General features: G+C 39.2%; 1 protein-coding gene across 1 annotated transcript; it reads left to right on the forward strand.

Moving 5' to 3' along the window:
* Nucleotides 1-22307: 22307 nt before the first annotated feature.
* LOC125835168 (uncharacterized) lies at nucleotides 22308-22706 on the forward strand. Its single transcript, XM_049514293.1, has one exon. It carries the CDS (start codon nucleotides 22308-22310, stop codon nucleotides 22704-22706), a length of 399 nt encoding a protein of 132 aa, XP_049370250.1.
* Nucleotides 22707-26462: the final 3756 nt, after the last annotated feature.

Genomic DNA, 26462 nt, shown 5'->3' on the forward strand with positions numbered 1-26462 from the left:
TCTCCGGTAGGATTAAAAATTTTGTGTACTTGCTTTGATTCGATAATATTGACCATACAGCTAAGTAGTTAATTCCTGAAAATTGTGTCCTATAGTGGATGAAAATCGTGGGTTAAGCATAAGTGTCGCTGGGTCTAAGCCTAATTTGGCTATTGCATATTTTGATTTTGCTTTCGACGGTTGCGGGGCTGATTTCAAGAAGTTGGGTTGATAATAGGCACGACGAGTCATTTTGGCGAGCTGAGATGAGCTCGTCGAACCACTCAGCGGTTCACCTAGTTGCCCTACCTCACCTTTGATATCATGCTTCATGTTTTGAGGTTTCTGTATCTTTTGGCGAGTAGCATGACGTCGCCAAAAACACCTGGCGACTCGACGAAAGTCTTCATATTCACCTTTTGTCTACACCCCTGACCCCTTTTGCGCTGTAACTTTCAGTGGGCATCCCTTTGTTCGCCGAAAGTTTTTGGCGATTCACTGAATGGACTACTGAGTCTGCCTGCTTTTCTAACTTTATCTCAAGGCTTTACAGACATGGCCAGACCAAAAGTTGCAGGAGGAAATATGCCACCCCAACATATAAGGGCACAAAACTCCATAAGAGATGCTAGGACGACAGAGCACCCTAAAGCAAGGAGCGAGAACAAGAAAGCCAGTTCCAGTATGAGGATTCCTATTGACCCTAATGTCCCTGTGTGGGCTTGAGGGTTCATTAACACGATACATGCCTTCAAAGCAGCTCACGATTTACATAATATAGCTAAGGCTAATATCGCTGCAGCAACTGAGGAAAATGCAGTTAATGAAAACCAGAGTCAGAATGCCAACACTCCGGGCACTGTTACCCTAGCTGATGGAGCTACTGGTTAGACAGAATCCCCTCTCTACCCCCCCTCTCTATGTTCCTTTAATTTAAATTCTAGATATTTTGTTATTTGCATTTGATGACAAATGTTTTTGTTTGTGGTGGGGTGAGGCCCACACCTTTTGTGTGCTTATTTTGTTTCTGTTTATGTATATACTTGGGTTGTTTTGTTTAAAATTGAGTTAATACTGCTTTTTTGTGGATATTTGAGCTTGTGGCTCTTTTTGTTTTAATTGAAAAATGATTTTGACTTTTGACCCTTTCGAAATTTTTATGCAAATTTTCTCCAGCTCTTGTATGCACTAGAATGTGGCTGGTCCTTGGTAAATTTGAGTCTCGGTTTTGATCAATATCGATATCTTGAATAGTGCTTACAATTGAACGAACATGAATGTACGACTACAATGAGGCCAAATGAAGTTGCATAGACAATATGTAAACTCTTTGCATGTCGTTTTGATTAGCCATTTATCAAATCGATTCTCTTGTGATGACCGTTGCACACTAGCAAAAGTGTGTAGTCTTGTTTGACTTAAGTATCGATGTCTTGTGTGATAGGCTTACCTGAAACCATGCATGAAAACACATGGAATTTGCCCTGTTGGTCCGATTGACTAAGTAAAACTTTCTCTTGATATGATCTTAGGCAACTTCGAAAAGTGTGAACCAATTTGACTTATACCTCTTTTGTGGCGTACCTTGTGAGTGTGTGAACCATTTTTGAACACCCCTTGAGCCTTACCTTTCTTTGGAAGAAACTTGATGAAAACAATGACCTCTCTTTATCCATCACCCATAATCCTCATGAAGTTATTGTTGGTTGCATAGACAACTTAGGCTAAAATCCTAAGTTGGGGGAGTGGTGAAAGATAAGGGCAAGTCAAGAAGTGCAAGGAAAGTCTCCTTTAACCCATGGTGTTGAGAAAAATGGAACCCCTCCATATAAAAAAAATAGAGAAAGAAAAAGAAAAAGAATGAAAAAGAAAGTTGTGGAATAAAGTACCAAGGAAATGGGGATCAAAACAATCCATGGGAAGTGAATAATAGGATGACCTATGATGCATTAATGAAAACGATAAAGGAAAAAGGAAAGGAAGTGTTGAGAGCACCACATTTCATGAGGATAAAAGTCACTGAGCCTAAAGACCATAGCTTTGCACTCAACCCCGTTACAAGCCTTGTTAAGACCTCTGTGATCTTGAGAAAGTCGAAACAAATATTGATTGGAAAATACGGGCAAACATATGGGTGAAAGTAAGCATTGTGTTCATCTTTGTGAGTGTGAGCGTTGTATCTGATTCCTGAACTTTGAATTGATTATACCTTTGCTTGTGAAAATGGAATCATCATTTGTGTGAGGGCATTCGAAGGCTTTTGTAGAGGTTGAACTTGTATTTGAAGCAAGTATTGCGAGCTTGCGAATCTTTGGTAATGGTATGTCACAACTTGAATCTTTGAGTACACAATTGATCCTTGCATAAGTAAATTGAGTCTTGTTTTGTACATTCATAATTGAGTCCTATGTAGCACTGTTTGAGACATCTTTGTTGAACTGCTAAACTTGAGTTTTACTTGAGGACAAGCAAAAGTTTAAGTTGGGGATGTTGATGAGTCCACAAATTGGACTCATTTAGGGCTATATTTTAATAGAATTTGTGTCCTCAAATGCTTATTTTATCTCAATATCTGATGAAAACACTTAACTTTCAGGTATTTGAAGTTTGAAGGAAAGCATGGATACTATGTCGCAAAAAGGAACAAAAAGGCTGAAAAGAACGAAAAAATGAAGGCCTAAGGATCGCCGAGTCCACTTGGCGAGTCGCCGAAGGGTCTTACTTCGACTTTTGTTCTAGTGTGCTGAGCCCTGCAGGAAAGGATCAAGTCAGTGGAAAAAGGGAGCAGTCGGCACATCGCCGAGAAGTTCCGCGAAGCAATACCATGTCGTCCAATGACCCAGAACATGACGATGCTGAAGGATGGTGCAAGACAGCGATGAACCACACCAAAGGGCGAATCGCCGAGTTGATCGGCCAGCCCGACTAACAACGCTAAATGATCTGCTGCAGCACAAATCTATGAAAACTATAAATACTAGTTAGAGTTGTAGTTTTAAGTGTCGAACAATTATTATAATTTTCATATATAATAGTACTTTTTGATATTTTTGCTCTAAGTTTGAGAGGATTTTGAAGACTTGAAGATCCAAAGGGTTTCATCTTCAAAATTTGGATTTGGGTCTCTTGGATTCTTCAATTTTGGCATGTATCAAGACTTAAATATTCATACCAAGTTGAATGCGAGCCCAATTTGGTATAAATTTCTATCTCTTATACATGTGTGGCTAAAAACCCCAATTCTTGGGGTGTGATTTAGCGAATATGGGTTAAGATAATTGTTGGGTTTTGCTTGCTGATAGTCTAATCGTAGTTTAATTGTGATTTCGTTTAGTAGTTGTGGATGAATTTAATGAATTTGTAGTTCAAATACAAGTTTATTTATGTGTTTTTGGCTTTTTCGAGAAAGAGGTCGTAAAACTAAACTACTAAATTGATGGCCGGTGGGAGTGGGTCGACATAAGGTTCAACTCGAGAGAGTGAATCCTAGTCTCATTCCCACACACTCAGCTCGAGAGAGTGAGTGGGTTAAGGCGTAGGCTGGTCTTCATGCGGCAATTGGGTGTCCGAGAGGAATGCATTGGAAACGGGCAAAATTGCTCGAGAGAGAGCTCATTCCCCTTATAGATTAGCCTAGTCACAATTATTCTATGAATCTTCTATCAAAAGCACGTACCCAATAATCTAGCTTAACCAGTATTACCGTCACATCCCAAGGCTCCCCTCTCATTACTTAGAAACCCTTGTTTATTTTGTTGTTTTCACTTACTTGTGACAAAACCCCCCATTGTTAATTGACACTCTTGTGTCCCTCTTTAATTTACAATATTTTTAATCGTTAATGTTTTTAGCTATGACTAGTTAGAACTAACTTTTATTTTTCTATTAATTCTCAAAACCACTCCCTTGGGAATGATCCCAACCCTTGGTTGCGTTACTAAACTTTTGTACGATCGTAGACACTTGCATCGGAAGTTGTGTCTTGATTACGCAATCATCAAACATCTTTCTTTCTAACATATAAAATTGGAGCACCTCATGGAGATATACTCAATCAGATGAAACCCTTATCCAACAAATCTTTTAATTTCTCCTTTAATTCCTAATGTTTTTCCTGAGACATATGATAAGGAGGAATAAAAATAGGTTGCGTATCGGGGAGAAGGTCAATACCGAAGTCTATTTCCCTTTCGGGAGAAATACCGGGTAAATCATCACTGAATACTTCTGGAAACTCATTAACAATTGTAACACCCCGGATTCAAAAAGGGCAACATAGTAGTTTTCTAGAATATACAAGTGCCAGCCACGACGGCTACCCACGACTCGTGGATAGAACCACGGACCACACCTACGGTCCGTGGATAGGCACCCAAAAAGGGGTTCAAGTAGTTGGAACCATGGACGCCCTGACCCCCAAAAGACCCCTCTCTGATCTGAACGACGGACCACCAGGATGGGCCGTAGGTCAGTCCACGGTCCGTTGACTAGGGTCTGTAGGTGGTGTTCTACAAGTTAAGTTGAGGGGCAATTGGGTCTTTTCTTAATTATTTTATCTCTATATTATGTCGGTTACCCTTCACTAAGACCCCTATATAAGTATTTTAACTCCAAAATTTCCCAATAAAAATCATTCTCTCAAAATCACCAAAGGAAATCAAGTTCTTCCTCTCAAAAATATTTCTCCCTCTAGAACTTGGAGAAGAAAAAAGGGTTCAAGCTAGGTTCAAAGTCAAGTCTCCATTACTCAAGTAATTGTGGGCTTTGATAGTAAGGTATGATAGTTTTTATCCATGGATTTCTTCCATTCATGGAGTCCCAAATACCTTTATCTTCAAAGTTAGCAATCCCCAATTGAGTTAGGGTTTTCTTCAATTGTCATGGGTTCTCTTCATTATTGATTTAGAAGATTGGATTATGATCTCTTATTCATGAATTGATGAAATACTATGTTTTTATGATGATTACCCTATGAACCGATATAATCCCCATGTTTTCAAGTTATGATCATATGATGTGGAATTTATGTCATAAAGGAAGAGTTTTATGAAATTAAGCATCTATTGATAGAGTTACATGAATTTATGATGAAATCCATATCTAACCCATGTTTTCTAAATGTTGATGATTGAAAGTGGGTTTTGAACCTTAAAAGGTAAATTATGGAATTATGTGTGTTCTTACGAAATTTATGCAAATGTTTTAAGTATGCTTTGTGAGTAAAGTATCATTGATGATGTTGTTGATGTGTTATTGAAAGGTTTCTCACATAATAAATAGTTATAAGGTTGAAAAATCTTCTCACCTATTTGAATCAAATATTAGGAGCTATCCTAATGAAACCTATCTTGGATTGGTTATTGTATGACACCTTTCCATGGATGATGACTTAGCTCGGATTGGCAAGATGTCGTGCCTTCCATTGATAATAAGAACTAGTAATAAATAACTATTTTGTGGGATTTATGCTTAGCACCAAGAGGATATTGAGATGGAATCTCTCCTGTTAGTAGAGGTTGTGTTTCTAGAAGCGTTCTCCTTATTCCTTACCTACGTACCCCCATGAAATGATTGTCTAGATAGGAATTAGCTAGTGAATCCACATAAGCTAGAAGTTATGTCCTTACCTTGGCAAGTAGGGCAACCCTTTCTGGTGTGGGAGACACCGGGGGATCATGTTATAGCCACATGGTCTCTATGTCGGTTAAGGCTACTTCCCACATTAATAATGAACTAAGGTAACTTTAAGAAGTATTGCATATGTGTTCAAAGGCTTTAAAGGATGTTAGCTTGCATTGACCATGTTTTATGACTTATGTTTTTCTAACCCTTTTATATCATATTTTAGCTTGGTAAACTACATGTCATGAAATATCCTCTTTTACCATGATTTAAATGTTTTATGCATAGCTATCAGACATGGTACAATGTTTGGTGCTAACACATTTTTCCTACATTTGCCCAAATGTAGGGTTCGACAGTCAGGTTTCTTAGTTTCGAGGCTAGTGGTTGATTCCGAGGTTCCCGAACTTTAGTGAGTGATAACGCTCCACTACACGTCATCCAATTCTAGGTGTAGACGATCACAATCTAGTATAAACCTAACAAAGAGTTGGGGTTGATCCCACAGGCAGGGAGTGAAACAAGCTAGAATTTAATTATGAAGTAATAAATGTGTTCTAAGCTATTGTAGGAATAGAAATTATTGAAATCATATAAGTATTCAAATGGTGGGTTAAACTTTGTCAATTAACAACTAAGAAAACCAGGCGAGTAGTCAGATAGATAAAGGATACTTGGGGATGTGATTGATTAAAGGCTAATTTTGCTCTATGGGTAATTATAATTTATTAACAATTGTTGAATCTTAGTGGGTAGGCTAGTCTATAGATGTAATAGCTTTCTCTCGAACAACTATTATGATTGAAGCGAGTTCTATGATTTTAACGTTTCAAGCACACCTCACCAATTCTAGGTGTTCAACGATAGTAAATAAGTATAAAACCCAACTAAATGAGTTGGGGACGAATCCTACAGGGAGCGGTACGTGTTTTAAATTCAATTGGGAAGTATAAATGCAGTAAAATCAGTCATAGGAATAAAAATTATCTAATAAAGACATCATTCAAATCAAGGGGTGACACGAATGTCAAATGGGGGGTTTTGGTTTTGATTATTAGCTAAAAGCAGTCACAAACTCTAGGAATTAACAATAATGAGATGTATTCTTGGGGATGTGATCCATAATTGGCTAATATAGACATATACTTGCAACTATTAGTAAATAGCTAGATATTAGTGAGTAGAATGGACTATAAGGGAGGTAATTTTCTCTCGAACAATTACCCTGAATCAAATGATTTCTCTCAAACATCAACAAGCATGCAAATTAAGAGCAGCCCACAACTTAATCCATTCACTCTTTCGAGCTGAATGTGTGGGATTGGGTTTAGGATTCACTCTCTCGAGCTGAACCAGATCAACCCAATACCCACAAATCATCAATCAAAAACCTTAGTTCTAAAACCTCTCCCTAGAGCAAGCCAAAAACACAAACATAGAACTGCATTTGCCACTACAATTCTTAAGTTAAACCACAATTAATAATTGAACTCACTTTTAAATAGCATTTAAACAAACAATAAGCAATACCCATAAGATATATCAGCCCATAATTACATAATCACACCCCAAGAATTTGGGGTTTTAGCTAGACATTATAAAAAGATTAAAACAATTGTCGAATTGAATATCCATCAACTGGGTAAAAGTGATTTCGTCTTTACAATGGTCCAATTTGATGAATCTCAAAGATCCACTTCCAAATTCTCAAAAGTGAATTTCTTCAATTCTTCAAAACTAAGGAAAACTCTCAAGAAAATTGTCTCAGAAATCTCAATATCATTTTTTTATATTCAAATATACTAAATGTTCAAAATCCTATTTAACGTCGCCAAAAAATGTGATACAAAAGCCCATTCGGCGAAGTAAGTCAGGCTTGCCGAACCACATGGTGAGCCGCCCTTTGGTCTCTTACATCGCCCCTTCGCATTGGTATTCAACATCCTCAAGGTCTGCAACTTTAGGCGATCCATTTTGGCATCACAAAATCACTCGGCGATCCGCCGATTGCTCCTTTTCGTCGCCGACTTGGTTTCTTCCCTCAGGGCTTGGCACACTGGTACTTTAGGCAGCGTGATAAGCCACTCAGCGACACGCTGAGTGCTCTTGGCGATCCTCAGGCTCGCCCATCTGCATTTCTTCAGCCTGTTTTGTTCCTTTTTGCATGTTAGTGTCCTTGCTTTGTTCTTCAATCCATATTCTTGAAAATCAAGGATTTAACATTAGTTATTGGCACAAATTAAGCATTTGAGGACATTAAATATATATAAACAAATCCCTAAATGAGTCCAAATGTCGGGCTAATCAACACCCCCTAATTAAACTTTTGTTTGTCCTCAAGTAAAACTCAAGTTAAGCAGTTCAAAAAGGATCCCTCAAACAGTGCTACAGAAGACTCAATTATGAATGCACACAACAAGACTCCACTTAGTCATGCAATGATCAATTAGGCACTTAAAGATTCAAATTGTGACTCACCACTATCAAAGATGGTCAAGTTCAAGCTCAACAAAGGTGCTCAAATGCCATCACAACAAAGATGAATACATATTCACACACTATTCTTCATCAATTTATAGTTTCAGAATCACATACAACTCTCACACTCACAAAGACGAACACATGCATGACTTTACCAATAGGTTTGCCCTTATTTTCCAATCAACATTCGTTTCAGCTCATTCAGGATCAAAAAGGTCTTTTCAAGGCTTGTAACGGGGCTGAGTTTAAAGGTATGATTATTTAGGCTCGGTGGTTGCTATCCTTATGAAATGTAGTATGAACATCACTTTTCTTCCTTTTCTTAAGCATTTTTACTCATGATCAAAATTCACCTTAATATTCAACTTCCAATGGACTACCTAACACCCCATTTCTTTTGCAACTTTCACAACTTTATCAGTCTTTTTTTTGCTTTCTTCTTTTCTTTCTATTTTTTTATATAGAGGGGTTCCATCATTTTCAAGAATATTGCTAGACGGGGGAATTTTCACATTCATGATTTACCTTCTCTTTTCACCACACCCCCAACTTAGGCTTTTGGCCTAAGTTGGCTATTCAAACAAACCACACTTCATGAGGATTATGGGTGAATGGATAAAGAGGGGTCACAATTGCATCAAGTTTCTTCCAATAAAAGGGTAAGGCTCAAATGGGATCCAAGCAAGGTTCACACAATCTCACAAGGTTGGCCACAAAAAGTGGTATATTGTCAAATTGTTTCACTCCTCAAAAATGTTGCCTAAGGTCATTTCAAGAGCTTGCATCACTTATTCAACCGGACCAACGTAGCAAATTCTAGGTGTCACCACACAAAATGTTCAAGGTAAGCTAATCACACAAGGCATTGGCACCAATATCAAATGATACTCCACACTTTCGCTAGTGTACAATGCTCATCATAAGAGACTCATTAGATAATTGGCTAGTCACAATGAGATGCAAAAACACCACATATTGTCTATGCAATTTCATTTAGCCTCTTCATAGTCACACATTCATTTTTGTTTGTTTAAGAGAACTATTCAAGTCATCGGTATTGATCATAACCGATACTCAAATTTCCATAAGAACAACCATAATCAAACACACAAAAGATGACAAAAAATTTCAAAATTGATCAAAAACCATTTCCATTAAAAACAAGGAGCCACAAGCTCAAACATCCACAAGATAGAATCAACACACAATTTGAAACAAAAAAACCCAATACATATATACCAAATATAGTCACGAGAGGTAGGTATGGAAATACCTCACCCCACTACAAACAAAAAGCAATTGTCCTCAAATGCAACAAAAATAATTAAAAGTCAATAAAAACGACAGAAAGGGAGGTAAAGAAAGATCATGTCTACACAGTCGGTCCATCTATCAGGGCACAATGCCCGGGGTCACACTCTGATCTTAGGCATCCGTGTCTGGTGTAATAGCAACACTTGCTCCACTAGAGCGTGCCATGGACATCTCTGTCAGCGATGTCTAAATGACTGACTGTACAATTGTCTCCTCTAAATCCGGCAGGTCCTCATAGATGGTCACCTCCTAAGCATCAAGTTGATCATCATCTATCTCTGCCTCTGAATCATCAGCAGCTACATCATCCATCGACACATCTCTGGTGGTTGCCGGAGGCATATCAAAACTGTCTAGAACATCCTAGGCCTCAGCTGCCTCAAATAGAGAAGTGAAGTCTATGGACTTCAGATAGTCCACATCCTTACTCAAATCTGAAACCTTAGCTTTCAAAGTTGTCACCTCTAAAGTAACCCCATATTCTCTCTCACATATCTCTACTCTCATTGTGAGATCATCAATCGACGTCCAGAGGGGTGTCAACGCAACTAAGATAGCTCGCTCAATCATCCAAGGCACCTCGGCCTCTAACCGGGTAGCTCGCACATCGGCAGAATGGGCTAGGTGCCCTATCTTAAAGAGCATGGCCTGAGTAATCCTAGTAGGCTGGGAAGTAGTAGAGGAACCATGAGGCTGGGAAAAAGTGGAAGCGGGTGTACCTAAAGGCCCGGGGGCCGGAGTAGGCAAAGATTCCTCTGTAGGTATGGACTCAACATCGACCTCCAGAGATGCATCCACCAAAGCTGCTCTCCTACTATCGGCCTCATCCCGTGTGTACTCAGCCTCTCTACGCTAGATATCAGTGGAAGATGTGGGAGTGACCTCTATGTCCCTCTTCTTATCACGAGGAACTCTAGCACACTAACGTAGCACCATAATCAATACTAGGAAAAGAAGGGACGTCTGACGGTGTTTAGTACTCATGTCCATCTCCTGCTTAATAATGATTCCCAAGTCGATGCTCCTCCGGGTTATGATTGATCCGAGACAGGTCGCCTTTAGAGGACGGAGGATGGACTCATTTTATGAGGTCATAATGAAGTTGCTTATGAACTCGAACCAATACCGAGCAACGATGTTCAAGTCTTTCTTCTCAATGGGAACTCCTACTTAAATCAACTTTGGGGTGGTGTTAGAAATGAAAGGAGCAAGCCATCCTTTTAGGTCATCCAGTGGTGTTGCAGTGGTAGTCAAACTCAGGTAGGCAAAACCTGACCCTCTATCTAGTACAGTGTTGATATACTCTACATTGCATCTCACTACTTTCCCCTGGACCATGACGGACTTGACCGGCCTGAAGGCACTGGTCTTCTTCTTTCCCTTAGGTACAAGGTCACCGTACGCTGTGTAAAATTCCCAAACCCATGTAAGAATATAGGGGCCATGGGTTCCTGGTAAACTGCTCAAACATGTGGAACCGGAGAATGTCCCACACATTGGGATACCTGTCCACTACACCATCCGTGGACAAACTATTTTCCTCGAGAATGGTCCTCAATCCTTTGGCCTTTAGTATGTTGAGTAGCCGGGGAAGAGGACCCTGAACTGGTGGTGCTGGAACCATCGTCTGTACCAGAGCTGGCAATGTATCATCAACAGGTGGGGTAGCCTCTGGGTTCCTAGACAGATACTGACGAACTCAAGCACGACTTTCAGCCCGCCTGGTCTATAGTCGATGGTCATCCTCAGGCTTTGAGAATGAAGCCTGAGAGTGAACAAATTCCCCATCACTGCCGGAGTTGTGCTCCGGTCTTTCTGCTACAGGCACTTGCCCTTCCCCTTGCCTCCCTTTGGAGGTGCTTTCTTTCCTTTTTTAGAAGGAGCAGATACTCCCTAATTAATGACAATGCCCTGTGCTCTTTTGCGAGGCGTCATACCACTATCGTCCAAGTTGTCCTAGCTATATTTGCAATACACACCAAAAAGAGTTCAAAACAATTCAAGAAAAATTGCAGAATTTTAAGTTGCACAAAGACTCGCCGAGTCACTTTGGTGAGCCAGATTGGCCTCAACGAAAGCACTGGCTCAAAAATTTCCCAGAAAAAAGATAGGTCAGCATTAGGCAGGGCCTTTCGGTGAATTGCCGACATCACTCGGCAAGCTCACACTGGGCCGCCAAAAGTTACAGTGTGTTTCGGGGTTAGAGGCGTAGAAAAGGTGATCAAGGGGGAAGTTCGGCGAGCTCAGGCTTCTCACCAAAAGGTACAGAAAAAAATCTAACCAAAACACGAAAATAAGGGCGATCTAGGGGACGTTAGCAAACCGCGGAACGGTTCGGCAAGCTCGACCCAGCTCGCCAAACTGTCCAACATGCCAAATTTCAACCCCGTTTCAGAAAATCAAGCCTGCAGCCCCCGAAAACAAAATCAAACAAAACACTCATGCAATTAAGCCTAGACCCACTAGACCCATGCCACCAAGGTACTCAGACTTTCCCCAATTTGGCCAAAATTGGCCATTTGACGACCTTACCCTTAAGAATGACGTCAAACGCTCCATCATTGGGAAAAACTACGTAATTTAGCACAATTGGGGTAACTTAGACTTCACCCAACTAGAGCCAATAACAATTTAACGCAACCCACAAATTTATGATCACTTTTAGAGCACGAAACTCAAGAAATCAACAATATAGGCAATTTAGCACAACTACGAAACTATGATAGGCAAACTAGCACACAATTACAATTTCAGAATAGTCCAAGCACACATCAACACATTTTAAATAAATGCAGTCAAATTCAACAGTTATTTAAGAGTTTGAGGTTTGTAAAACCAACCTTTAAGCTGAAATACCAGTTTGTAAAGCTAGGCGGCAATATATTCCAACTTCGAGCATGAGATGAAGAGCAAATAACTATAAAACTAGGAAAATATGGAAAATCTAGAGTGCGGGTGTGATTGTATGATGCTAAAACGAGGGACTATGAAAGAGTTTGAAATTTTGAACTTTTAGCCTTTTGAAGCCTTTCAGTTTGCGGACATTCACCGATATTTGTCGTCCTCACCGGACCACTCGGTGACACGCCGAGTGGTTACTTACCTCTCCAACTTTTACAGGACTTTCGGTTAATCTGGGGGTCCAAACGGCGGACAAAGTTGGGCTCGCTGACCTGTTCAATTAGTTGTCGACTTGTTCATAGGTCCACCGAGTTTTATAGACTCCAACCTAATATTTTATTGAGTCCAACGGTGGTCCAAGTCGGACTCACCGACCTCTTCGTCGAGTAACCGACTGGACTCTTGGTTCACCAACCTGCATTTTTCAAACACATTTCGCTTTTCCACCTGCACAATCAACACCCGTTATTCAAAAACAAACATAAATCATTAAAAACTTAGGTTTCCTCCCAAGAAGCGCCTTAGTTAACGTCGTGGCACGATGCAAGTACCCATTCAAACTTCATTCTTGGGGTTAGCCATAGTATCACTAGGCAACCCCCCTTACTGTCTTAGGTTAAGATGCGAAGAAATCTGACCCATATGGGTCTCCAACTACTTCATAGACACGAAATGGGAGGTCACTGACTGGTTGAGAGTCGATACGTCTTCCTTCATTTCCTTCAAAACTTTATCGGACCTTTCAACCTTTTTGAGAATACGTGATAGCATATCCTCAGTCCAGCCACCCACATATTCTTTGGACTTTTGACGCACGTGGGGAGGAACATACCTATCATTCTCCACTTCTTTTTCCTTCCTGGTGGCGTTACAATCACGCCACTCCCTATCACGGTCTCTCTAGCCCTCATCTCTGTTCGAACCTTTGTTTCCACCTGGTCTAGGGTAGTTAGCACGATAACCTCCTCTTTGGTTGGGTAGGAAGTTTACTTCCTCATTGTGCAACGCTTCAAACTTGGCATCATTGGGGTTTACACAACCAACACCCACCACATTGACACTCCTAGCACTAGCACCCATGACATTTTTGGCTAAAATGTCAAGTTGGGTCATCATCTTTGCCATATTTTGGTCTCTCTCTTGATCATTTTCTATCTGTTCTTTTGTCAATTTGTAAGTAAGAAGAGAGACTTGATCTTCACAGGTGTACCATGCATGGTTAGTCTTGGTTATGCCATTAAGGAGTTGGGCTGCTATCACATAAGGTTGTTGCATTAAACCTCCCGGAGAAAGTTGATCATCCACTCCCTTGTTCCCCGAATCAAGGCTTTTGTAAAAGTACTGCAGCAAGACCTTATCGGGTAATACATTAGTTAGGCATTGCAGCACCAACTTCTTGAATCTTAGCCATGTCTCATGGATTGGGTCACACTCTAAACACTTGAAGTTTTGGATGTTGTCCCGAAGAGTCATCATTTTCAAAGGGGGAAAGAATCGCACTTGAAATGCAATAATAAGCTCGTCCCACAAAGTGATAGAATCTCTTAGAAACTCAGTCAACCATTTACATGCTTCTCTCATTAGAGAAAATGGGAACAACCTCAGCCGGACCAATTATTGAGATATGTTCTTAAAGGAGAACGTTCCACAAACATCAAGAAAGTTTTTATATACTCAAGGGGATCCTCATGAGCCATCCCACCAATCAAACCTTTCAATTGTAAGAGCTGCAATATGGTGCTTGTAATGTCAAACACCGTGTTTCCCTCAACCGGAGGTAAACAAATGGCACCAACTCCACCTATTAGATTTGAGTCATTGGCATCATTGAGATTCCCGATGTCATATTGGTGGCCCACTTGGCCACCATTGCTTCTGTTGACACTTATTTCCTTTGTTTTACACTAGCAACACAACACCAAAACCAAAATTAAGTAGATTCAACTATAACCAACAAGAACACAATTCAACTTCACCAAAAGAATTTCAAACAACACCACTCCCCGGCAGCGGCACCATTTTGATTTTAACGTTTCAAGCACAACTCGTCAAATTCTAGGTGTTTAATGATTGTAAATTAGTATAAAACCCAACTAAATGAGTTAGGGTCGAATATCACAGGGAGCAGTACGTGTTTTATATTCAATTGGGAAGTATAAATACAGTCGAATCAGTCATAGGAATAAAAATTATCGAATAAAGACATCATTCAAATCAAGAGGTGACACAACTGTTAAATGAGGGGTTTTGGTTTTGATTATTAGCTAAAAACAGTCACAAACACTAGGAATTAACAATAATGAGATGGATTCTTGGGATGTGATCGATTATAGGCTAATATAGGCATATTGGTACTTGCAACTATTAGTAAATAGCTACATATTAGTCAGTAGGCTGGACTATAAGGGTGGTAATCAAGTGATTTCTCTCGAACATCAATAGGCATGCAAATTAAGAGCAGCCCACACCTTAATCAATTCACTCTTTCGAGTTGAATGTGTGGGATTGGATTAAGGATTCACTCTCTTGATCTGAACCCAAATAAACCCAATACCTAAAAATCATCTATCAAAAATCTTTGTTTTAAAACCTCTCTCGAGCAAGCCAAGAACACAAATATAGAACTGCATTTGCAACTACAATTCTTAAGTTAAACAACAATTAATGATTAAACTCACTTTTAAATAGTATTTAAACTAACAATTAGCAATACCCGTAAGCTAAATCAGCCAATAATCACATAATCACACCCCAAGAATTTGGGATTTTAGCTAGACATTAGAAAAAGATAAAAATAGTTACCGAATTGATTATCCATCAACTAGGTAAGAGTGATTTCATCTTTACAATGGTCAAATTTGATAAATCTCAAAGACCTACTTCCAGATTCTCAAAAGTGAATTTCTTCAATTCTTCAAGGCTAAGAAAAACTCTCTAGAAGACTGTCTCAGAAGTCTCTAGATTATATTTTTAGATTAAAAGATACTAAACTAAATGTTCAAATTCCTATTTATAGTCACCAAAAATATGCTACGAAAACCCATTCGGTGAAGTAAGTCGGGCTCGCCGAACCACTCAGTGAGCCACCCTGTGGTCTCTTCCATCACCCCTTCGCCTTGGCATTCAGCATCCCCAAGGTCTGTAACTTTGGGCGATCTATCTTGGCATCGCGAAACCACCCGGCGATCCGCCGACTGTTCCTTTTTGTCACTGACTTTGTTTCTTCCCTCAAGGCTTAGCACACTGGAACTTTAGGTCATCTGATGAGGCACTCGGTGGCACGCAAAGTACTCTTGGCGATCCTCAGGCTCGCCCGTCTTCATGTATTCCGCATGTTTTGTTCCTTTTTGCCATTTAGTGTCCTTGCTTTGTTCCTCAATCCATATTCATGAAAATCAAGGATTTAACATCAGTTATTGGTGCTAATTAAGCATTTGAGGACACTAAATCTATATAAACAAATCCCTAAATGAGTCCAAATCTCAAACTCATCATTTTCTCGAACCTCAATAAGCATAATAATATAAGTGATGAATCCACATTTTGGACTCATTTAGGGTTTTATTTGAATAGATTTAGTGTCCTCAAATGCTTATTTTGTACCAATAACTGATGTTAAATCCTTGATTTCCAGATATTTGGGTTGAGGAAAAAGCATGGACACTAACGAGTAAAAAGGAACAAGGCAGCTGAAAGAGCAAAGAAAAGAAAGCATGTTGATTGCCTAATCCATTGGCCGAATCGCTGAGTGGCAATTAGCTCGCCTAAAGTTCCAATGTGCCAAGCCCTTAAGGAGAATCAAGTTGGCGAGCAAAAGAAACAGTCGGCGTGTCACCGAACGGTTCCGCGATGCAGTGATTGGATCGCCCAAAGTTACAGAACTTGAAGATACTGAAGGCCATAGCAAAAAGGCGACAGAACTGACCAAAGGTCGGATCGCCGAGTTGATCAAAGATCCTGACTTACTCGCCGAATGGTCCTTCGCACCATATTTTTGGCGACTGTGAATACATTTTTTAATTCTTAGTTTTAAAAGAGTTTTTCATAATCAGTTTTCATAATATAGAATTTTTGAGTTCGAACTCTGGGTATTAAGACTAAACTTTTCCTTAGCTTTAAAGAATTGAAGTTTTCCATTTTTGAGAAATTGGAAGTGGGTCTTTGAGATTCTTCAACTTGGACCTTTGTAAAGATGAAATTAATCTTACCTAGTTGATGGAAAAATAATTTGGTAATGATTTCTATCTTTTTATGTTGTCTAGCTAAAACACCAATTCTTGGGTGTGATTATGTGATTATGGGTTGATTTAGCTTGTGGGTATTGTTAATTGTTAGTGTAATTGCTCTTTAAAAGTGATTTCAATCAGTAATTGTGGTTTAATTTCAAGGGTTGTAGTTGCAAATGCAACACAACCTTCGTGTTTTTGGCTTGCTCGAGAGAGAGATTTTAAAACCAAGATTACTGATTTGATGGTTTGTGTGTATTAGGTTGTCATGGGTTCAGCTCGAGAGAGTAAATCCTAAATCATTTTCCACACATTCAGCTTGAGAGAGTGAATAGACTAAGAGTAGGTTGTTCTTAATTTCTGCTTGTTGGTGTTCGAGAGAAACCAACTTGATTCGAGGTAAATTGTTCGAGAGAAAGTTTATCCCCACTAAAGTCTATCTTATTCACTGATTTACAGATATTTACTAATAGTTACATTCACCCACATATCTATATTAGCCTATAATCCAATCACATCCAAAAAACTGTCTCATTACTTATTAATTTTTTGTTTTTTATTGTTGTTGTAGCTATTAGTTATAACCAAAACCCCCTTTTGTTACTTGACACTTGTGTCACCCTAAATTTGAAATATGCTTTTATTCGTAAATGTCTTTACCTATGATTGACTTGAACATATTTGTACTTTGCTCTTGATTCTCAAACATGTACCATCCCTGTGGGAACGATCCCAACCCAATTGGTTGGGTTATACACTTACTAATGATCGTTGACACCTAGAACTGAATTAAGTGTCCTTGATAGCGTTACTCATATCAAAATGGCGCCGCTGCCGGGGAGTGGTGTTGGATGAGAATTTTTAGTTAAGTTGAATTTGTTCTTGTTAGTTGTAGCTTAATCTACTTATTTTTAGTTTTGGTTTGTGTGCTACTATTTTGAGCACAGAATTGGAGCAAATCTAATAACAACAGTGACCGAATGGACCACCCTCCTTTAAGAATGATGATCCCTACAGATAATGTCCTAACTTTCAAGCAAATGGAGGGTGAGTCAGTCCATGAGTTGTGGCAGAGATTTAAATCACTATTGTTACAGTGCCCAACTCATGGAATCTCAAATAACATGCTACTGGACTGCTTCTATAGAGATCTTGGTTCGGAAATAAAGGAGTGGTTGACCAAATGTCTCCGAGGGGTCTCACGCGACTACCCTACACAATAGCAACCTAGCGCCTTGATCTCATGGACAAGACCAACAAAGATACTGAGAAGGACCAGATTTTGGCCACATTATTGACTCAGCTGGATCTAGTGGCCAAAAATATCATTGAATTAGAAGCACCGGACAAAAAGAAAGACTGATTCATTCCCCCTCACGAGTGTATAAATCCCAAGGTGTACGAGGATGGACAAATAGAAGAGATAGTCTCAATGATTTGACAAACATGAATTGGACGGGTTTTAAAGGCTAATGGTTTAAACTTTCAAACTCTTTCACTTCCCCTCACTTTTGAAGTTCCCAAACTCACACCCACACTTTAGTAGTCTATATTTTAGCATTTTTAGTATATTTGAGTCATTGATTGTGTGCTCGGAGTTGGAATCTTTGTCACCTAGCTTTTCAACTCTAGATTATTCGGCATCTAAGGTTGGTTTTCCGAACCACGAATTCATTTTTAGCAATTTGTACTCATTTGCAAGTGATTTTAATCTTAGTGATGTGTGTTGGGCCTCCCTGATAATAATTGTGTATGTGTGTGCCTTTATTAATTTCAACTAATTATGCTAGTATTGTTGAATTCCTGAGTTGTTGGGGTTGTGCTTACATGTTGTTATTTCTAGTCGAATGAAGTCTAAGTAACCTGCATTTCTGCCAGATGATTTATTTTACCCAATGATGGAGCGGTTGACGTCATTCTTAAGGGCAAAAGTCATCAAATGGCAAAATTTGGCCAATTCGAGAGAAGTCTGAGTATCTCGGGGGCATGGGTGTAATGGGTCTTATATTAATTATAATAGCGCATGTTTTGATTTTGTTTTCGGGGGCTGCGTAGTTGAATTTGAGAAGTTGGGTTGAAATTAGGCACGTTGGGTCGTTTGGCGATCTGGGTCGAGCTCGCCGAACCACTCTGTGGTTCGCTGAAGTTCCCCTGATCACCTTTAATTTCATTCTTTATCTTGAAAAAGGTTCTATAACTTTCGGTGAGAAGCCTGAGTTCGCCTAGTACACTCGGCGACTCGTCGAATGTCTTTCTTGATCGCCCTTTGTCTGCACCCGTGATCCTTAAATGCACTGTAACTTTCGGCGGGCTAAGTCATGCTCGCCGAATGATGTCGGTGATTTTCCAAAAGGCCTTTCCCATCATCGACATGCCATTTGTCTGAGAACTTTTTCGCCAAATTGATTCAGTGACTTGCCGACTGATTTGGCGAGTCTTTCTGCAACTCTTTTCTTCTATGATATTACTCGTATTACTTCTAACTTTTTTGGATGTTTTGCAGATATGGAAAGGAGAAACATCGACATGCCACCCCGCAAAAAAGCACAGGGTATTGTGAAAAATGAAAGGGGAGCAAACACTCCCAAAAAGGGAAGGCAAGAGCTTCTAAAGGGAGGCAAGGGAAAAGGAAAATGTAACAACTTGAAAAATAATAGGATGAACTAGAGCCTTGACGTTTGGGTTAGCATGACTTTAGGTGGATGTGTGGAGTGTTTTAGAACATAAATGGAACATGGTGGAAGCCTAGGGTGCAAGCAAGGGCCCAAGCTAGCATGATTGAGTGATAGAGGACTAGTTCCTAGAGGGGATGTTTAGCGACAGGTTGTTGATTGCCCAAGGGATTGGGAGAGTCACCCTTATGGCCTACGGTCACCAAGTGGACTGCCTCTTTGGCCTAGCTACTGGACCAAAGGGCGGGCTAAATGGAAGCTCGCCAAGCTGGTCGGCATGTCGCCCTTCTCCCCTCCAATTGCTCTATGACCAGCCCAATTTAGTGAGCTACTAGAACAAAGGGCGGACAAGAGTGCACTTGGAGAATCGCCTAATGCACTTGGCGAGCACTAGTATTCCAAGGTTGAACTAAGACGGAAAGGGACCAAACTTTTAAGTCAAAACTTTAAGGGTCCTTAGCTCTTTCCCAAAATTAACCCTACACTATTACATTCTTTTCCTAGCAACTATATAACCTTATTATGGCCTTGTAAGACAAATTCATGATTTAGCTTATGTTTATATAGAAGTGTGATCTATTGATATGTGATCCATTTATGGTGGATGTGGTTACTCCCTATGTACATAATGGTAATTAAATTGATAGAAGTCTTCTTATTAACCTAATTGTGAAGAATAGATGCATGAATGTGATATGAAAAGTGTAAGTATGAACATGATATGAAGAATAAGTGTGTGGTCTATGCCTAGAATGCAAGTGTGCTAGTATTGAAAGGACATTCTCAATTATGCACTTACGAATGAAGATGTTTGCATGTGGAAGGTTTTCTTCCCTTTTAATGTATCTTGAGTTGGTAGACTTATGTTTCCTTTTCTTGAAAGCATGTATGAAGTTATATGATCATGAATGTTATGATGTGTTGATTTGAAAGGTTATTCTTAACTCTTCACTAAAACATGTTAAGGGATTCTTATATGAAAGGTTATTCTCATGTTTGAATCTATGAGCTATTCTCATGTTGGGAGAGGATGGATGCCCATACGATAGTTGAGGTGGGGTATCTAGTAGCAATCCTTGGAGATGGATGCCTATACGTTAGTTGAAGGGGGGTTATCTATTAACAATCTCTATCCCCAAAGGACTTATGCAAGTTGGAATGAGATAAATACCCATGCGTTAGTTGAGGTGGGGTTATCTAGTAACAATCTCTCTTCCTTAATGAACTAATGACATGAACTACTCTATGGGAATCAAGGCTAAGCACCGAAAGGTCATTGGGTGGGATGGATACTATCACGATAGTTGAGGCGGGGTATGTAATAGCAATCCCTTGTTATGGATGCCCATATGTTAGTTGAGGCGGGGTGTCATGTAGCAAACACTTTAACCCTTAACTATGTGCCCACATAGGATAGCTAGTGGATCCATTAGTCTAATCACCAATCGACCCCAGGCAAGTTGATCACCTTTTTACGGTGTGGGGTTACATGACACTGGATTCTATGATTTAGCTCTCATAGTCTACGTCGGTTAAATGCTTATTCCCATTAGGTGAGGTACCCATTATGGTTTCTTGAAAAGTTCTACAACGCGTGGGTAGTAGTATGGGATGCTATCCATGCATTTGCACGAGTAGGCTTAAAGAGGGCTATAGTGAGAATCTTTATTTCCTAATGAAAGAATGTGTTCTAAATGAACAAATGAAGCAAGTTGCCTTTATGTCTACATGAATTGATGTATGTCTCACATGTCTATTTGAAATGACACATGTTTTCCATGATATGATGCATGTCGTAGTAGACTAAAAGATATGAAGCATGTTTCACTTGAGTTAGTAATATGAGTTGTTTAGCATGATATGTTGAAATGTAAGGAGTCTTATCTATGGTGGCGTAGTGGAACAGTTAGGTGTGGTGTGAAGAGGTAGTATGGGATGCCACTTCATATCTTACTTAAGTGTGTCTTAGGGCTATTATATATAGGGACCCTAGGATGATTGAGACGCCTTTCTTGATGTATATGTTCTTGTATTGTGTCTTGACATAGAAGGAGCATGAGGAGAATGGTAAGCTCACCATTGGTGGAAATGTGATGATAATGTCTTGGATGTTGGTAATACTTGTATTTGATGCCTCTTATCCTTATGTTCATGAAATATCTTGAAATTGGTATCATGTATGGTTTCCAAACCAAAATGTCTGTTTTAGCATGTTTTTCGCATGGTCATATTCTTAGTACATTTGTGTGTACTAACTCCATATTTTCCTCATTGTCTACAAGTGTAGGTTTCGGCAGGTGACTTGCTAGTTCTAGTGAAGACTTGGATTGAGACTCCCAAGTTACAATGGTATGTCCTCATCATTCGGGGACACATTTTAGAAGCTTTATGTTTTTTTCTACTTCTTTGTGTTAGAACCTTTCTAGATTTTTCAAGTGTAAAAGGGTTGTGACCCTACTTATCTTGGTTTCTACGTTTGTAGTAAGATGGCCATGTGAGACAAGTAGACTTCTGCTGAAATGTTTTAAATGTTTATTATGTTTTGAATCATACGGCTTTTTAATAAAAAGTTTTAATTTCGTACGATTCTATTATCGATACAATGAAATGAACTATGAGTCTTGTATAAGATCCCTTTGGGGTCGAGTACACCGTGTTGCTTTCGGGGCATAGGCTCGGGTTGTAACAGAAAAAGGGTTGTATATAAGGCTCCGGAGCACAACTCGGATAGTGAAGGTTCCCATACAGCATTCTCTGAGACAAAGGATAACCAGCCCTTACAGTCCTGGCAGGCTGAGATTTGTGCTAGATCTCCCCCTAACTCAGCTAGAGTCCCTTCAGCTTCCACCCCAGCAGGTTCAGTGCCAGCTCTGGCACCTTCTGTGGCTTCAGTGCAACTAGTAGTACCTTCTCCCAGGCTTCTCAAAAGGTTGAAAGGTGATGGATTGCGAACTATCCTCGAGGAGAAGTTGTTATCTACAGAATGACCTGAGGGAAAATACTCTGGGGTAAGGGAAACCCTCCCCTTTCACCGGTTTGAGCAGTTCACCAGGGCCCGAGTGCCTCTACCTCCTCCCACCTAGCAAAGATTACCCAGGCAATGATCCTGAAGATGGGGCACCTGGCCCATTCGACTGATGTGAGAACTACTAGATTGGAGGTTGTTGTGCCATGGATGATTGAGGCTGCAATTTTAACCGCACTTACCCCCTTCCGAACTTCCATTGACACTTTCACTGCAAGAGTTGAGGCTTGTGAGAACAAACAGGGGGAGACCTCTGAGGTTACGATTTTGAAAGTCGAAGTAGCAGATCTGAGGAAGGATGTAGATTATCTAAAGTATATTGACTTCACTTCACTTCTGGATGTTGTGGATGATGTGGATGCTTCTGAGACTTCAGAAATTCCTCCGGCTACAACCGGAGATGTACATAGGGATGGCACAACAACTGATGAGTCGGAGGCAGAGACTGGTGAGGAGCAGATCAAGATGAGGGAGGAGAGCATATAAAGAGATTTTCCAAATCTTGAGGAGACGATTGTACAGTCAGTGATCCAGCCATCTCGGATAGAGACGTCCATGGCAGCTCCTAGTGGACCCACTACTTCTGAGAGGACTCCGGGTGCTGAGACCTAGGTTTAGAGTACTACACCGGGCACTGATGCCCAGATAAATGGAGTGACTATTTAGACATGATCCCTACTTACCTCCCTCTCTGTCTTATCTATATTTGACTTTTGGATATTTTATTGTTTGCATTTGAGGACAAATAGCTTTTGTTTTGTGGTGGGGTGAGGCCTACCTTGTGTGACTATTTTTCTGTATATATTGTTTTTTTGAGCTTTATATTGTGTTTAGCACTGTTTTTGTGGATGATTGAGCTTGTGGCTCCTTGCTTTAATTTTAAATGAATTTTTACCCTTCCGAAAATTTTTGTGCTATGCCACCTCTTATTTGTATTTGAATGTGGTTGTTCTCTTGCAAATTTGAGTATCGGTCTTGACCAGTAAGGATGACCTGAATAGTGATCATAATCGAACAAAAATGAATGTGCGGCTATGATGAGGCCAAATGAAGTTGCATAGGCAATATGTGAACTTTTTGCATCTCGTTGTGACTATTCGGTTATCGAATGAGTTTCTTACGATGAACATTGCACACTAGCAAAAGTGTAGAGTCTTGTTTGACATTAGTGTTAATGCCTTGTGTGATGAGCTTACTGTGAACCATGTATGATGACACCTAGAATTTGCCCTGTTGGTGCGGTTGACTAAGTGACGCAATCTCTTGAAATGATCTTAGGGCAGCTTTGAAGAGTGTGAAACCATTTGACATTATACCTCTTTTTTAGGCCTACCTTGTGAGTGTGTAAACTTCGCTTGAACACCTTTTGAGCCTTACCCTTTTCTTGGAAGAAACTTGAGACCTTTCTTGATCCATTACCCTTAATCCTCATGACTTGTGATTTATGTGAATAGCCAACTTAGGCCAAAAGCCTAAGTTGGGGGTGTGGTGAAAAGAAAAGGTAAATCAAGAAGTGCAAAGAAGTCCCCTTTGACCCATGGTTTTGAGATAGATGGAACACCTCCATACAAAAAAAAGAGAAAAAAGAAGAAAAGAATGAAAAAGAAAAACAACTAAAACGTTATTAAATAATGTTGTGAAAGTGCAAAAGAAAATGGGGTGTCCGGTAGTCCATGGAAAGTGAATAATGGGGTGACCTATGAGCATAAATAAGAATGATGAAGAGAAGGAAAGAAAGTGTTGTTCACACCACATTTCATGAGGATAGAAGTCACTGAGCCTAAATGATCATACCTTTACACTCAGCCTCGTTATAAGCCTTGAAAAGACCTTTTTGATCTTGAGTGAGCTGAAACAAGTCACTACAAGAAAAAGAGTCTCTAAGGAAGGGAAATCTAGTCCCTGAAAGTGCAAATCTGGTCCCAAATGCGCAATTGAGACCAGAAAAATCTGGTCGTCACCCATCCTAGAAATTGCCGTCGCTATTGGTCAATACGGACGAGTTGAAAAAACTAGTCCCTGAATGGTTTTTGAGACGAGAAAAATTTATGGTCGTGAAATCCTTTTAGAGACTAGATATCTAGTCTCAAATAGGCCATTTATATATATGTATTAAGGTCGTTAAACCTCATTTGCGACCTTCCGCAACCTGGTCCCAATAAATCATTAGAGACGAGTGTGACCTCGTCCTCGAATAGCATTAGAGAACATTAACAATCTTCTCCTAGTATAGCTCTAGCGACCATAAAAAACTGGTCCTAGAGAAGTTTTAAAGACGAACAATAACCTGGTCCTAAAATAGCTTTAAAGAAGAACATCATTTCTAGTCCTTGATTATTCATTATAGACAAGCAACAATTTTGGTCATAGATTGACCTTTAAAGACAATCAATAATATTGTTCTCTAATTGACCACCACTAGTCATACAAACATTGATATCAAAAGAAACTCATCAACAAATATCAAATTAATTACCACTAAAAATATGGATACAAAAAAGAAGGATGATATAGAGAGAGGAGGCAGGACGATAGAAATAAAGACTGCAATTGATTACCATAAATCTGTTAACATCCCATGGTGTTAGTTTCAATATTTGTTTAATTAACAAAAAGCATAGATAACATTCAAGGTTTTGCATAACATTCATAGAAAACTAATATTAATGACTTAGTGTATCTTCAAAACTTGTATGTTCAGTGAAGGATGAACAAAAGTTGGGCAGAAAATGTAATGCTAAATCTTTGTCAAGTGATATCCCAAAACATCTAAAAAAAACTGCAAGAAATAAGAAAAAACTATTATAAAAAATTCCCGATACATTAATCAAGAATCCAATATTTACTTTGACAAACAATAGCTACATAACATTTAGTAAAACAACTTTGCAATAATGATAAAATAGAAAATGGGCACGTTTTGGATGAACAACAACAGGGCAGAAAATGGTAAAGCAGAGAAGTTGACAGCAGTATATGCAGAAAGTTTTAAAACAAAGTTTGTCGGTATGCAGCTACGTAGAAAATTAAAAACATAGCCTAACATAATTACGAAAGTTCTGTAATTATGTTCTTAATGTTGCACCCAAAACAATATTTCATATTCAAATTCCAATCTACAAAGGATAGGTATCAGATCCTACAAGTCGGGCCTTACACATTAAAGGACAATCCTATGCTGCTCAAGTTGTGGGAGGTCAATTTTTCTTTCTACTAGGATGTGTTGAGTATCATTCTTGTATGTGTTAAGTTTCTTGAACTGCCAATTGAATAGTGGTCTGCTGAAGCACTTAGTGAGTGTTGATACAAATATATATGATGCATGTATAACTGAAGTCGATGAAGAAGTTCGTAAGGCCTCATAATAAAACAATAAAACAGAGGAAGATGGCAGAAAACAATGTGATTGCATTGATTTAGAAAACGCAAGAAAACAATGTGATTGCATTGATTTAGAAAACGCAAGTTGTCGTCCAATTAAATCACTTTGTATTTGTTTCAATTCCAAGTTGACTTTTATACCTTTTCCCCCATTTTCTAACCATTATAATTACATATTCAAGAGCCAGCTCTAGGGGTTGTCCTGTCTATAAAAGCACAAATGTATGGGTTAGAAACTAAGCACGGGTACCAAAGACTGTTTCAGACTTGTCCCTTCTGATTTTAGCGTGTGGTGAATGGAGAAAAAGAATTATTCTATATTTTATAAAATGTTGTTGGAAGTTGAAAAATTTATTGATGTAATTGACAAATGCTGGAATCTTACAAATTAATATAACATACGAAACATCAGAATAGCTAAGAAGTTGAGACTTCAAAAGAATGACAATAAAGGAACAGAATGTCAAGGTATTTGATATATTGGAAGAAAAGAAAACTACAATCCTCATAAAATGATGTATCCACATGAGGTGCAATCACATTTTTTATGCAGGACAAAGAAGGAAACACTAAGTGAAAATAGCTCACATTCTTTATGCAGATGATACAGTTGTTGCAGCAGTGCAGAAAACACTAAAACAGAGAAGCTGGCAGTAATGTTGCAGCAATGCATAATTTTTTTTTAAAAAGTTTGTGTCGTTATGCAGCTGTACAGAAAATATAAAACAGATCCCGGCATAAAATAAGATATAAAAATACAAATTTCATTAGTCTAAAGAAGACACATATCGCTAGAATGATTGAACTATAGACTACACCTCAAGCTATCTAGAGGACTATAGTACATCAAGAATCATAGAC

Source organism: Solanum verrucosum, unplaced genomic scaffold (assembly GCF_900185275.1).
Source record: "Solanum verrucosum unplaced genomic scaffold, falcon-dt-bn FXZP01000123.1, whole genome shotgun sequence".
NCBI lineage: Eukaryota > Viridiplantae > Streptophyta > Magnoliopsida > Solanales > Solanaceae > Solanum > Solanum verrucosum.